Source organism: Callospermophilus lateralis, chromosome 1 (assembly GCF_048772815.1).
Source record: "Callospermophilus lateralis isolate mCalLat2 chromosome 1, mCalLat2.hap1, whole genome shotgun sequence".
Lineage (NCBI taxonomy): Eukaryota > Metazoa > Chordata > Mammalia > Rodentia > Sciuridae > Callospermophilus > Callospermophilus lateralis.
Genome location: NC_135305.1, coordinates 53,455,426 through 53,470,879, shown reverse-complemented (window position 1 = coordinate 53,470,879; position 15,454 = coordinate 53,455,426). Strand labels below are relative to the sequence as shown.

At 42.3% G+C, this 15,454-nt stretch overlaps 1 protein-coding gene across 1 annotated transcript in view; it reads right to left on the bottom strand.

Moving 5' to 3' along the window:
- The window catches only part of Lamb1 (laminin subunit beta 1), a 69,055-nt gene extending 54,619 nt beyond the window's left edge, over positions 1-14,436 (bottom strand). Inside the window, exons 1-7 of the mRNA XM_076834453.2 lie at positions 14,351-14,436; positions 14,088-14,212; positions 12,833-13,008; positions 10,099-10,234; positions 6,872-6,945; positions 662-850; positions 511-574 (exon numbers count right to left, since the gene is read on the bottom strand). Coding sequence (XP_076690568.2) covers positions 511-574; positions 662-850; positions 6,872-6,945; positions 10,099-10,234; positions 12,833-13,008; positions 14,088-14,124 — 676 coding nt within the window. The 5' untranslated portion in view covers positions 14,125-14,212; positions 14,351-14,436. The remainder of the gene's footprint in view (positions 1-510; positions 575-661; positions 851-6,871; positions 6,946-10,098; positions 10,235-12,832; positions 13,009-14,087; positions 14,213-14,350) is intronic.
- Between the last annotated feature and the right edge of the window lie 1,018 nt (positions 14,437-15,454).

The window sequence follows — 15,454 nt, the reverse complement described above, 5'->3', positions numbered from 1 at the left end:
ACAGATTGAGGATACAGTGGTAGTGGTCTAATTCTTGCCACGTGGCTAAACCTAGGAAGAAGACTGGCCATATAACTGGGGCTACCCACGTAGCAAGTAGAAGTGAAAGCTTAATTATAGCAGTCGAGCTACATTTCTTCTCTGGAAAACCCTCTGGCTGACTGCATAAGAGAAATAAACTTCTACTTTATTTGAGCAACTGTATTTTTTGGCACTCTTTGTTACAACAGCTTAATCTGTATTCTAAACAATATACTGACCAATAACAGAAGTAAAGCAGGATGATCAACATAATTGTTTGAGTACTTATGACATAAATCTTTTACTCTTATCAAAACATGTTCTCCATCATTGAAGACCTAGTACTGATCATTTCAAGAGCTCCTGGTAGTGGAAGGAAGAAAATGTAGAAAATGTAGGTGGATTAGGGACTGAATACTTGGGTTCTGGGTGATACTTATTTCATGAGTGCTGTTTCCCATGCAAACATTTATTTGAAAACAAGCTTACTCTGTATCCTCGGGCTATAAGGATCTTCTATTTTGAATGCAGGATCTAAAGCACGAAATATCACCTAAAAATAGATAAGAGTGGATGGCATTTTTACAATGTCCAAAAAGCAGACTTGCAAGTAGAATGGAGAACAAAGGAGTAAACAAACCTCTCCTTCTGTCGAGGGTTCAATGTCAGAATATCGGGAATCACAAATGATATCATCGACTTTTTTCATGGGACCAGTTGAGATGCCTGGGAACGAGCTCTCACAGTCATAGGCGAAGTATCTGTACACGCCCCATGTTTTACCAAAGTCAGACGATCGCTCTATCAGCATAGCAGCCGGACGGAATGTCTAAAAGCAGGGAACAAAAGTCGCATGATTTTTATTGGTAATCTGTACTTTTTTTAAGTCACACATGAAAATGTCACTCACTATGTGCCACAAACCCTGACTGCATGTGGCTGGTATTTCAGACAGCGGCTGGATTTCAACTACTTCAAGCTGTTTCATGGAGCCTCTTCTTGCAAGGAAAAGTGTCTGTTCTCTAAATTTTACACGTTTTCCTCGTCTACTAGATAAGTAAGCTGTTTCTCTTTAGAAGTGAATTAGAAACAGACCTTAACAGCTAACAATTTTTGGCACACTTACCATGCCCATAACACAATTGGGTTTGGGTGCTCATTTTTTTATGTAACCCTTCAATAAATATATGAACAGCCTAAATAGACCAGACAGGGACCTCTTTGGATTACATGTGCTCTACATAGTTCAATGAGGTACTGATATAAGCATAAAAAATTTACAGTACATGTCAAACACCATAGTTTAATTACATGGAGTGTGATTCAAAAAAAGAGGAAGAAATTAATCCAGATGTTGGGAATTCAACAATTCTCTTGCTAGGTACATACCCAAAAAACTAAAAACAAGGATTCAAATAGACACTTTTACATGACCATTTATGCTGCACTATTCACAATAGCCACAAGGTAGCAAGAACTCAAGTGTCTTTAAACTGGTAAACTGATAAACAAAATATGGCAAATACATACAGTGAAATATCCCTTGGTCACAAAGAGAATTATGATACTTGTTACAGTGGATGAATATTGAAAGCATAATACTAAGTGAAACAAGCCACACAAAATTTCAAATATAATAATTCCATTTATATGAAATATCTAGGATAGTTAAGAGATATCTAATAGAGTAAAGACTGAAAGTAGATTAGAGGTTACTAGGGGAAGAGGGAAGAGACAATGGGAGTTATTGCTTAAGGACTACAGAGCTTCTTACACTAAAATGTGTTAAAAGGCAAATTTTATCTTATGCATAGTTTACAACCAAAAATATTTTAAAAATAAATAAAGCTAGGAAATGCTTTGCAGAGAAGATAGCATCAAACAATCTTAAAAACCCTCCCTGGTTTTCTAGGCAGGGGCTGGAGGTGGCCAAAGGGGGTAGGAAAGGTTGGTTGGGGCAGGGTATGAAGGCAGTTGTTTGCCATTTTAAGGGGCTTACTTTACCCTTCTACAATGAAAAGGAATTCCTGAGGAATTAAGAAGAAAAAAGTTAAATGATCATATTACATTTTAGCGAAATAACGCTTTTGGCAGAATTATTGAATTTGGAAAAACAAGATATGGGGAAACTAAGTGGAAAAATTAAAAGTTTTTTTTTTTCCCCCAGCAACTCAGGAAGCTGAGGCAGAAGGATTACAAGTTTGAGACTACCCTCAGTAAGTAAGTAAGGCCCTAAGCAACTTAGCAAGACCCTGTCTCAAAATAAAAAATAAAAGGGTTTGGGGGTTTAGCTCAATGGTTAAGTGCCCCTGAATGAAGTCCCCAATTTTAAAAAAAGTGAAGTTTTTTAATTGAAGCAATTACAACATGGAGAGAAACAAATGGGTGGAATTGACTGCTCTGAAAAGTTAATGACAGTAAAATATGCTGAATTACACTTGGTGGTCAATTAGATCTCAGTGGAGAGGAAAGGAAACAAGGCACCGGTGCTGCCGATGACACAGGCATAGAAGAGGAGTGAAGGCCCTTGTGTTTGGGCCTGGGGCATGTGCCAGTTACATGTGAGGTGAGAAAACAGTGGTCTGGCACTCAGCTTTGAGAACAGAGCTTGAAACATGAAGTCCCTGAACACACATAATATTTGAAACCATCAACTATATGATGTCTTCAAAAAAGAAGCAAAGGCAAGATAAGGGGAACCAAGGTCACTGCTGCAGGAAAATACACCGGCGAGAGGCTAGACCAAAGGAAACAGCAGAGCCGGCGATGCCAATTACAGTATTCCATTTAACTCTCTTCCAAGGGCTGATCTGACTTCCTTCCAAATTCCTATGTTGGAGATCTAATTCGATGTGTCACAATGTGACTCTGTGGAAACAGGGTCTTCAAAAGATAATTAAGGCTAAAGGAGATCATTAGGGCAGGCTCGAATCCAACATGACTGGTGTCCTTTGAAGAGGAAATGAAGATCCACATGCAGACTGAAGATAGTGTGAAGACACAGGGAGAAATCATCCATCCATAAGCTGAGGAAAGAGGAAACTAACCCTGCCCATACCTCCACCTCAGATTTCAGCCTCTGAGATGGAGAAAAAATATATATATTTATTGTTTCATCCCCCTGTCTGTGATACTTTGTTAGGGCCGCCCTGGGAAACTTCACACCCTCATAACACATTTGACTTACAGAGGAGGAAACTGAGGCTCAGACATTAATTGACTTGATAGTTACAGGCAGAGCTTACATTTAAATCCAGGCTAAATCAGACTAGTACCATCTCCCTTTCTGGTTAAGGGCATAGAAGAGGGAAAGAGTTGGAGGGGAAAGAGAAAAAAGATAGAATGCTCAAAACCAAAATAAGATGAAGATTTAGGAGGGCGTGATGAACAAGGACAACTGGAAGTAAGAGAAAGCAGAATGAGCCCTAACAAAGAGCAAATGGGCAAATCCTTCACAAAGACGAGCGCATTTTGGGAGGTGAAGTCAGACTACCATGGAAGAAGATCAAAGGAGAGTTAAGCCACCTAGGAAACAGAACCCAAATAAAGATACCTACTTCTAAATTAAAATCAACACTTGACAGTAAGTTGGGGGAGAGCTAAGGGTGAAAATGAGCACGTGCCTAGACCTCAGACCTCTTCTTAATCCCAAGACCCTTTTTCTCTGATAAAATGAGTCCAGAGTAAGAAAGTAGATTACATTTTCAGATGCATAAATTACTTTTTTACCCATCCAGGAATAGAAGAAAATGATGATCAAACTGAAGGGAGACTAAGAATTTTAGGTAAGGGAGGAGATCCCCAGTGACTGACTAAACCCTGTGTGCCAGTAGCCACGGCATTGTCCCATGACATCAGATTCCTACTTGGTGACACTAGGAGAGGGTCTGAGAGAGCCACACCTGGTCTGGTGTCACTGTGTCAAAAGGGAAAGCGAGGAAAATCACTGAAACCAGTTTTGCCTGTGCTTTCTTCTTCTTCCCTTCTGGAAACTTCTAATTCCAAAGGGTCATTGGCAAGTCATCCAATTTCTGTGGAGTTATTATGCTGTTGGAAACCGGAACAATGCATTGCACCTCAAGAAGGCAGCCTTTCTGTGCCCTTTGCTTAGTGATCAATCTTCTCTTGGGCTGTTGCACAGTTGCCTCCAGATGTATAATAAACACAAGGGTTTGGAAACATCTGACTATATACAAAAATCTAATGAACATACACAAGATGAGTTTGGCTAGCCTGAGAAAACCTAGTCAGTCATCTCCATGGCAAACTCGAGTGAGAATCAACACATACTCTTCATCTCCATCTCCAACCTCAGTTCCCTTTCCCTCTCCACCACTGTGGATGTAATCACCCCCTTCCCAGTTAGCCGGCTAGATAACCTCTGACTCATCCTTTTCCTTCTGCTGCTCTGCCTCTTCTCTTTCTCCCCTTCATGGGTCAACCTTTGATCCTAAAGTATCCAAGTCACTGTCCATGGGAAACCGGGTGTCCCCCTCTCAGCAATGATTCTCAAAGGCATTGGTAGCAGAGGGTCTCAGTATGGCAGCAAGAGGATACATGGGATGTGAAAAAGCTTTCCAAGAACATTCTGATCGCTCCTAACCTGGAAATTTGAAATGTTCTGAAATTCAAGACTTTCTGAGTGCCAACCTGACTGAAAAAGTTTTGAATATTGGAGTTTGGAGCACTTTGGATTTGATTTCAGGATTAGGGATGCTCAAGTGATAATGTCTATGGAAATATTTCAAAATTTTAAACACTTCTGGTCCCGAGCATTTTGGATAAGGGATACTCAACCTGTAATATGGACTGGACTCCTGAGCTGCAGGAAGAGGCTCCCTTCTCTGAGGCTCGTAGCTGGCCTTTCCATTAACACCAGCCCTGACTTCAGTAAGAGCTCCCAACTTGTCCCCTCTTCTCACTATCCCAGTCCTGGCTCTTTTTCCTTGTGGGTTGCCCTTTCTGAAACACAGGCCTATAAAGCTCAGGTTCCTCACCAAGGATACAAGGTCCCTCTGATTCTAATCTGCTTTGCTAATTTCCCTACCCTCACTTCCTGGAGCTCCAGGCAAATCTACAGAGCACCTGGCTTAACAAATCCTGCTCCACGGTCCCACCACCAGTGCTGCGCTCGCAGACTGTGTTCTCTGCCAAGAGTGGCTTTTCTTCCACCCCCGCTCACTGAAATCCTGGTCAGCCCTCCTGGCTCAGGTCCAGTGCAACCCAGTCCTCTCCCTGGGAGGCTTTCTCCTTGATCCCAGGCTAAAAATTAATATCCCCCTCCTCTATGCTAAAATACAGCGTTTATAAAACTATCAAGTGCCCACAACATGCCAGGAGAGCACAATTATCCCCATTCCCAGAGCAGAGGGGTAAGTCACACAACCTTTGGATACAGGTATCCTTCTTCCCATTTTACCAAGGAGAAAGCCCCACACCAGTAAATGGTGGAACAGAGATTCACACCCAAATCCACCCACCCCCATATGTGTTGCTTTTCTCACTGGAGCTAGAACCCGAAGGGTAAGTTTTTTCCTTTAAACCTCACACTGACAAACGTGTCCATCATTCACAATCTAGTTGCCACCTGCTGTTTGACCTTTTGCATTTGTGTGCAGAATTTCATCTTTGGCCCACCATATTCACTAGGCTGAGTACTGAATATGTGCCCAAAGGACTTTTGAATACAAATAAACTCAGAACTATCCATCTATGTGAACAGATGCTCTCTCCAAGATAAAAGTCAAGACCATAAGCATTAATAAAGGTGAGTTTCAATATTTTTAGGTGTCACATAAACTGAAGGCAACATCTTCATGTGTGACTGAGTTTTAATTAACTACCAGGTTGACTGTGTGCTCAGTGAGAGGTCAAGTCTGGTGAAAAGAAGCACCTGGATGAGTTCACCCTCGGGATCCGGTATCAACGTCAACCTTACTGTCCCAGCAACATAACCACCAGTTACTTGGGGGTAAGCAAGGAGATGAAGAGCTCAGGCCTGGGAACCACATGGCCCCAATGTTCCTGCTAGTCACTTTCTGGCTCCCACGCCCACCCTTGCTCCCTGGCCTCACAGGCTTTGGTAAGTACACACAAGTGAAACTTTCACAGCTCCTTGGCCATATGGGACATGGATCCCAAGCACATTTTCCTAACCTGAGAGGGTGTAGTAGTTAAGTTCCCTAACTCCAACTGCAAACTGTTCAAAGTGATTTTAATCTGGGAAGCAAAAAGCAAATTATGAGTTTTATGTGCGCCAACGTGTACTTTAAGCCATGTGGAGTCTGTCATTTCCAGGCAGCTGCTTGAGAAGAAACAAAGGGACTTTGTGCAGAGACATTCCCTAGTCCTGGAGTCATTTTACATCTTGAAAAGAAAAACGATGAGAAAAATCTACATTTAAGAAGGCACACACATTTCTTAAGGAACTGTAAAACTATTCCCACGAATTTTGCAAAACCTTGAAAACTAAAGATAATACACTTCCTTTTCAGCTACCAGGACTCAGCCTTAAAACAAACACATGGGATCAAAGATTTATGTCCAGATGTTTTATTGTGGTTTGGGAGTAAGTCAATGCTGCCTCTCTCTATGGAGAGATAGAGAGATTTCTAATTAAAAGTTTACAGTTGAATTACCTTAGAATAGAAGCTCTTTCTACTTATGGCCATGAAGACAGAGTATTTGTTAATGGTCATTATTCATGTCCATGTTTTAAAAATTACTCGATGATCCCAACTTAGGGCAACAAAAATTCCAGTTGGGCCAACTCACAAGGACATTTGTTTTGAAAGGGGAGATTACACAGTACTCGCACGTGTCATTTGAGAGAAAATTATAGATTTCTTACCTTGAAAGTCATTATGAGATGAGTAAAATGGAATTCTGCTTCCAAATCCAGTTGGATAGTTACATTTTCCACACCTATCAGAGAATTTTAAAAAATAAAGAAGGAAATAGTAAGGCGATGGGGACATCTCTGAACAACTACTTAAGACTATTTTCTTAAACTACCCTTTGGCTCCTTATGGAAATCCTCTTTGCCTTCCAACTTATGCCGAAGCTGAAGATATTAATGTTAATCTTCTGTACTTATTTAGGTAAAGAAGCACAGGCCAGAATGGGTCTTCAGTTTTCCACAAATTCTGGAACTCAACTTACTCAATCTGCTCACAGGAACAAGACATCTGGCAGGGTGCCTCTCAGTGCTGTCAAGAAAGACATTTCTTGCCCAGGAAGACATGAAACATGCCCCAACCCACAAAGCCAAGCAATTCTCAGAAAGGAAGGGGGCACTTCCTGTACACAGTAGGGGGTCAGCTTGCAGTATGAAGCAAAGGAACACAATCCTCCTTTAATAAAATACAAATACTCTTTTTTCTGTATGGGACAGCAAAGAAAATAAATAAATCTAGTGCATATATTAGTTTATGCCAACTTAGAAAAATCTGTCCCAGTGGGGGCAAACTTTGGATGCATTTCCATAGCCGAAAAACAATGCTAAAGAGACAAAGAATCAGTCAAGTAAATAAACTGGCCCAGAACAAATACTAACATCTTCCCTTTCAGGGGAAAGCCTGAACAAACAAATGAGCCTTTGCACTGTGCCCTGAGGGTCAGTCGGTCCCACTTGAACACACTAAAAAGGCCACTGGAATCCCAGGGATGGGAAGCACCTCCCCCAACCCTAAACCCTCTAGCCTGCCTGTTTGGTCAAGGAGACTTTTCCATATTTCCAGACTGGAGGAAGCCTTTGGGGGCCATCTTCCAGAGTAAAAGAACTCTTAAACGCGGGAAGACAGGAATGTGTCGGAATGAATCATGTCACAGGCTGGTTGTATTTTCAGGAAATCAGTGGGATCTTTTGAAATAAACTCTCCTGCTGGAAAACTGCCAAGTCGATTGAGGGGAAAAAGTGGTCACTGGAACGGATATGAGTTAGTTGGAATGTTAAAGAAAAACACTGTAATCATACTAACGAAACTTATCTAACTTATTAAAAAGAAACATGTTACAAAACTACTCTGGACACTTATTCCTGAGTGAAATGTAAGCTAAGGTGGTTTTACTTCTCTCCTTTTCCAGGCTTTTAAAAATCTGGGATATTTGTTCAAAATTAAGAGATAACGAAATAAAGTACAAAGCAAGACCAGCCCCATAAGACATTCTTACATGTAACGTAAGAACACATACCACAGTGCGTGTCCCCAAAGCACACATTCCATTTAGATTTATAGCCTGATAAAGCACTATGGTTTGGTTTTTTTTTTTCTGATGCTTTGTTTTTGAGTTTTAATATGAGAAGAAAGATCCATGAAGAATAGAAACAAGATCATTCTTCTATAGGGCATTTGATTTTTCAGATCTAGGAATAGATTACCACTAAGGGTCAGTTAAAAGTAGCTGTATGTTCCAGGCACATCTCCTGGCCTGAGCACTGCTGATTTAAATACCACCATGCATAAACACAACTCACGCAAAACACACAGAAAATAGATAAAGTCACATTCAGAGAGAAAGTCTTTAATTGTGAGCTATCAGACAACAGAGAGATGATAGGGTATAGTAACAATCAGTCTGACTTTCTAAAGGCCCAGTTCCATCTGTCTAATCTCATCTAATCTTTGTGACAGAGAACCCAAGCCCCTCTGTTTGGAAAATCCTTCTGGCATTTGGACTTTCTTGTTGCAAAAATTCAAAGCTGCAGAAACGGATCAACTCCAGATATAACTAAGAAAAACCTTCCCTAGGAACTCTATCAACTGAAAAGCAATTTTACTAATAAACCAGAGACAGTCTTGCTCCTATTGTCCAGGTACACTTTTAATTGTCTTTCCATTTCACTGGAAGAATGTGGAAGGTCAGGATACACTCTTGCCCCTGCTTGTAATACACTCCAGGCTATTTCAGAATTCCTCTGTGACTCACATTTATAGCAACGTTTGTCACATTGAACTGTCAACCAAAATATTTTCCTATAGGAATTGTTAATTCTTTAAGAATGAATCTAAATTATGCATACTTTCTGAGGATTGGTCTCAAATTTGTAACCAATAGTTCCCAAGGCCAACCCCTGAACAACTAACCCTCCCTAGAAAAAGTCTTCTAGAAACTTTTGCAATTTAATAGTGAATGACATGGAGAATATTAAATTAAGGGAGTTCCTGTATTATTGGATGATAAACAAGTGCACACATCCAAAGCTCTCTAGGTATAGGCCTATGCTAAAGAAATTTAGTTGTATCCAGCCCCTTTATGTCAGACTTCTGTTCACTTCTTTGAGGGTCCTTTTCCATAAAATTTTAATAAAAAGATCTAATAGTACATTGTTAATTAACACACTGATTTTACCTTTATTCCCTAAATTTCAACATTTAACAAATGTCATACTCATGCCTTAGTTTCTTATCAAAAAGAGCATCATATTTGATGAATTTAATAAGTCAAAACCCAAAAGGCAAAGGAAAAAAGGGGAGTGGATTTACACAATTATTGGGAAATGGTTTAACTTAGGGTCATATCCATATTGATGAACTCTTATAATTATCTCACTATTATTATTTAACAGCATTACTATTATGAAATTTTCTGTAGCTGGAAAGAAGGTTGGGGAGGATCTCTGATTTTATCAACCCCTTTCCTTTGGGGTTGATAAAAATGAAAGCTATGTTCTGTGGAAGAATAAGAATATTGTCCTGAACCAAAGTCTATTTGTGAGATAGATATATGTCAGTCTCTAAATATTTTGCAACAAGAGAGCCTGAGGAATATGGAGCTCTTCACACACCCTCCCGTGACTGCCCCTGACACAAACTTATTCCCTAAGGGACTCCTTGGGTGAGGACGATGGCATATTCCTGTGGTCCAGCATGAGATATCGCTTTCTTCTGAGCTGTCTGCTTCAGGGAGAAGGGTCAAATTTTACCAAGAAAAGTTATTGCTGCAGGCAGTATATCTGTCAGAGGCCATAATTACAGGACAGAAAAGCCAATAGTAATTACAAACACCAGGAGCCTGTAAACCCCATGCATGTTACCAATCACACCCATGGAACTTGTTCCCACATCAACCACATACCATTTTCGGATTGCCACCAAATCTTGAGGCGGTTTGGAGCAAATGTAGTGACCACATTTTCAATGAGATGGCTGTCAGGGTTGAGGGTCTCATGATAAGGATCTTGGGAATCACATATAAAGCATTTTTTGTCCTCCTGTAAACAAGTAGTTTCATGAGTCTAGGAAGCAATCTCATTAAAACAAAACAAAAAACTAGCCACCACCACAACAAAAAACCCATTAAGCCCACAATACAAAAATCAAACCATTACAGCTTCAAAAAAGATGAATAAGCAAAAATTTCTTAAATGACTCTCACATTTTTAAGTTATTGAGTCTAAAATACTACTGAAAATAATTTTCTCCTTTCTTGCAAATTCAAGGCCAAAAGTAAAAAGAGGGCTTTGTCTTCATAAGCTACTAATTTAATCAAAATCAAATTTCTAGGCTTAAACCTTAATCTCAGTAAATTGCTGGAGAAGCTTAGTCTAAAGGAAAATGAAGAAGAGGTATTAGAGTTTTTGCTGACATAAAGCAAATTGGAAATGAAAAAACAAAAGAAAAAAGAACAATTCATTTGGCCTGATTTTCTAAAACCTAAATAAGGCAGAAACCAAGTGTTAGGCAGAAGTATTTTGAGAGGCTTTGGGATCTACAGAACAAGATTTCTTAGCTTCTACTTTGTTTGAGCAAGCAGCTTGGCAGTGGGCTCCCAGGCTAACCTGCAAACTGCCCAGAATAGCTGGAGAGGCGGGGACCAGGCTGTCCTGCCCCACTGGACCTCTATAAATGGGGGCCAATTCAAAGAACTCACAAACGAGTGTGAACTGGAATGAAGATGAACTTGTTTTAGAGGAGACTTGAATTTCTCTGATTTTCTTTCTCCCTAAGATGGTAGCCACAGACAAATGGGCCATAGGGTCACAAGAATTCCCAATTGTCTTTGCATGGTAATAGAGTGGATCATAAAAAACAAAGTTTACTAGTTTCCCTTTCCATATGGACCTTTGCTCTGTACCTACATTTTCTGAAGTGCAGATTATTCTCAAGTCTGAAAATGACCGAAAGACGGAAATATATAGAGATTGACGTATATCTATTTCAAAAATAGACTTTGGTTCAGGACAGTTTTCTTACAAAGCCCAAATTGACTGACTATACTTTTACATTTGTATTTATTTAGTCATTACCTTCTTCCCCAAAGAATCTGAGGTTTGGCAAGATGTATTAACCAATAAATAAATAACAATAATAGAGACCCAAAGTTAGGGATATATGAGGACCAGGAACAAAAGCTTTCTCCCTTAATTTCTACTCCCACTAAGTGTTTTTGGGAAAGTGCTTGAGGATATAAAGCACTTGCCTAGCATTTACAAGGCCCTGGGTTTGATCCTCAGCACCAAAAAAAAATTTTTTTAAAAAGTGCATGCCTATTCCCTTTTCGACCCCATTGTCTGTGAAAAGCACTCTACAATTTCATGGCTAATCCTATAAACTAGAGAGTCTGGCTCTACTTGCTTTTAAGACAAGCAGATGGATTCTCATTCTGGTTGAAGCTGATTTCAGACTCTGGTGATTCATTTACAGGATGTCCTGGCCTCTGAAGTAAATGTCAGCACAACTGTTTAGGTAAAATTTAAATGCTAATATTAGAAAAAGTAACATCAACTGCCTTCATTAACTTGTAGTCAAGGAAACTAGTACTGACGAACAATTACCAGAACTTAAAAAAAAAAAAAAAAAAAAGTTTAATTATAGCCTCCCTTCTAATCAGGAGGAAGCAGTCTAGACATCTCTGTATAAACCTGGAAGCAAATAAGTGGAAGTCACTTTACCACATTCCTGCAGTTTAATTTATCAGGTCTCCAGAATGAGCTTTCTGCTTTGTAAATGTGTCTCTACTTTAAGGCATCTGCTGTGCAAAGCACAGGACACACTGTCCTCTTACTGAAGGGCAGATTCACAGGTGGGTGGCCTGACCAGGATCTGAGCAATTAGCTTGGAACTCACCCTACATGTGAGACTAACATCTTTTGCTTTTGTTAGCAACCAGAGATATAAGGCCTTTTTTTTTTTAAGAATCAAGGAAAAGGATCCAAATTCTGGGTAATTTATGCTCTGTCTTTTAAATTAGTTCTGACTTTATATACATGACCTCTGAAGTTTAAAATCTGGGTTCACTCTTAGAAACAGGTAACACCTTGCCATTTCATTTTGGTCCTCTACTCTCAGGGTACCATGGCAACCAGGGCATTCTGAATAGGATCCTAATATCTAATGGAGGTAAGTGGGCAGAGGACCAAACCAAGAAATAAAAATGGATTCAGTGACTGGAATCACCTTGCAAGGCAATAGTGCTTTGAATACCCTTTTTTTGTGTGAATGAAAGATGAGGGGGGGAAACCCAAGATTACTGCTCAGTACATAAGAGGATAAACCATTTTTAATGCACATTTCCAAATAAAAGATTAAAAAAAAAAAAAAAAAAAAAAAAAAAAGCTTTTGGAGGCCCTGGCAAAGGCCAGGTCTGTCTGCAGTCCTGGCTTTTCATACTGATTGTGGTAGTGGCAGGAAATGTTTGGCGGATGCAACTGTGCAAACTGAGGTGGGGGCGAGAGCGACTAGCCTAATCCCAGGACTCCCCCGGCTGGCTGCACTTCCTATCTGGATTGCTGGCAGAATGCGGAGTCCCCTGCGCCTGCCCCTTAGGTCAGGTCTGGAGGAGGTGCAAGCACCCGGTGGTCGATCCTCACCTGTAGGTGGCTGACAATACAGTAGGGTTCCGGTTTGTACAGTCCGCACGTGGAGGTCACTGAGAGCTTCTGAGCTCGGCCTATGAGAAGGTCACCGGTGGCGGGGTAACAGCTGCCTTCAGCACAACCGTAGCTGAACTCCGGTTCTTGAGTGCGCACTCGGGTTCCGCACAAGGCTACAGGAAGAGCAAGCTACACGGTTGGGTGGGGGGCACAAGCAGGGAATAGGCCCGAGAAAAAGAAAAAAAACAGGAGGCGGGGACAGAGCCAATTCAGAAGAAAGCAGAATACACAGAAAAAACACAAAGGAGCGATAAGCGAAGAGGCTGGAAAGGCAGGGTCTGGAGGGAAAAAAACGCAGAAAGAAACCTACACACGTCATCAGGTCAGTCTAACAGCAGCTGAAGGCATCACTCCTGGAAAACCCATCCCACAGTTTGCGCCCATCCTGATCCACCCCAGGGGCGCAAACTCCCATCACAAAAGGTGGATGTGCTGACCTGCCACTTGGACGTGCCTAAACCGAGGCTCAGGGAGGCTAGCGGACACGCGCTGCACATCCGCGCGCACATGGCAGTGCGGCGCGCCTCCTCAGTATGTGTGCGTGGAAATTTGGGCACGTGGAAATGAACCAGGGTGGGGGGGTTAAAGCGTGTGCGCATGCACGCGGGGGGTCTCTGGTGATTCAGTGGGGGGACTAGGAGCTTGTAGCAGATGCCGCTTCCTCACGCAAAGGGCAAATTTTCGTTTCTGCAGATCTGAAGTGGCTTCAAGGTTTCGCCATTTCGAAAAACCATCTAGTCCAGCTGTTTCTGGTGCCACCCAGAGACAAACAGCGATGGTTAATTAAAGCCACATGGCCCCAAATCAGTTCCCTGGACGATACCTACCCTCGGCCCAGGCACTTTCCTGGGCAACTGAGTTTTTCGTAGATCCTCCACGGCAACCCCCGCCACCCTAGGAAGCCTGCCTTTCCTAATGGGTAAAATGAATTGGCCGAAGGTGCCTCCTCCGGAGCAGCAGGGGCGGGAGCTCTGGGCGCAGAGCCGGGGGATGCGGGTCCGCAGCCCTTCGCATGCGCCGTCCCCAACCACCACCGAGGTGAAGGTGGTGGCGTTTAATCCCAGGGAGATAATTTCCAACCAGTCCTGCTCCCGGTCCCCTAGGCTACCTTCGAAGCGAGGACAAACCGCTTTTGGGTTTCCCTTCCCCATGCCCAAGCGCCACCCCTCTCCCCACCGCTTCTCAGAATTACCTAAGAAACTGAAGGCGAACACCTGGAGCAGCCCCATATCCAGTCCCTACAGCCGAGGGGACACCGCCGAGGAAGGGAAACACCCCAGCCAAACTGCCTGCCTTTTCTTCTTCGCGTCTTGGTTTCTGGAGAGGTGGAGAGGGGGAAAGGCGAATATTCAGGGAAAGGAGAAGGGCACTTCCATTTCCTGCCGCTCCCAAGGAAGAAGGGGATGGGCTGGAGAAAGGAGGGGAAAAATCATGCAGCCACTTTGTTCTTCTCACCCCACTGTGCGAGCGTTCCTCACGGTCCTGGCAGCCCCCGAGCCCAAAGAAGGGAATTAGAAAGTTTAGCCTTGGGAGGAACCCAGGGAGGCGCCTCTGCTCATGCGCAAATGAGAGCAGGGGCTGAGGGGGCGGGCGGCTGCAACTCCGCGAGGAGGGGGAGAGGTCCCGGTCCCACCCCCCCGGGCTCTTCTTTTGTTTTAAGGCAGCTTCTAGGGCTGCTGCTGGTTTTGGTGCCTCCAGTTTGCAGCGTGGGATGGTGGGCCACCACCAGTGCGCGTCCTGGGCCCGTGTGAGGGTGGGATGCGTTTGGGCTGGTTTCAGAGATCGGTGCTCAGATCACCCAGCGAGGGGAATCGGTTGGGACCTACCTGGACTCGTACATTTACATTTATAAGAAGTGAGTCATGAAAAGGTGCCTAAGGCTACAAACTCTTGCACAGGCACTGGGGGAAGGCTGGTTACCCCTTAGAAAGAGGGTCAACTTGTCGGGTTTGTTGTTTGGAATGTGACCCCCCCGCCCCCCCACACACACATACCGACAGCCCCCAGAGTCTGAGATGGGCACATCTTCAATGTCTTCATATGAAAAAGGAAAATGCTATTCATTGTGTATTGTTTATACGCACACATTTATTCAGGACATGTTTACAATCTGTGCTACTGAGATGGTCATGGCACTGAATTATCCGTTCTGTTTTTAAAATCCTACTTTTTACCAAATACTGTCACTAATTCAGGTAATTTCTTTTTTTTTTTTAATTATTAGTTGTTCAAAACTTTACATAGCTCTTGACATATCATATTTCATACATTTGATTCAAGTGGTTATGAACTCCCATTTTTACCCCGTATACAGATTGCAGATTCACATTGGTTATACATCCACGTTTTTACATACTGCCATACTAGTGTCTGTTGTATTCTGCTGCCTTTCTTATCCTCTACTATCTCCCCTCCTCTCCCCTCCCATCTTCTCTCTCTACCCCATCTACTGTAATTCATTTCTCTCCCTTGTTTTTTTTTTCCCTTTCCCCTCACTTCCTCTTATAGTAATTTTGTATAACAATGAGGGTCTCCTTCCATTTCCATGCAATTTCCCTT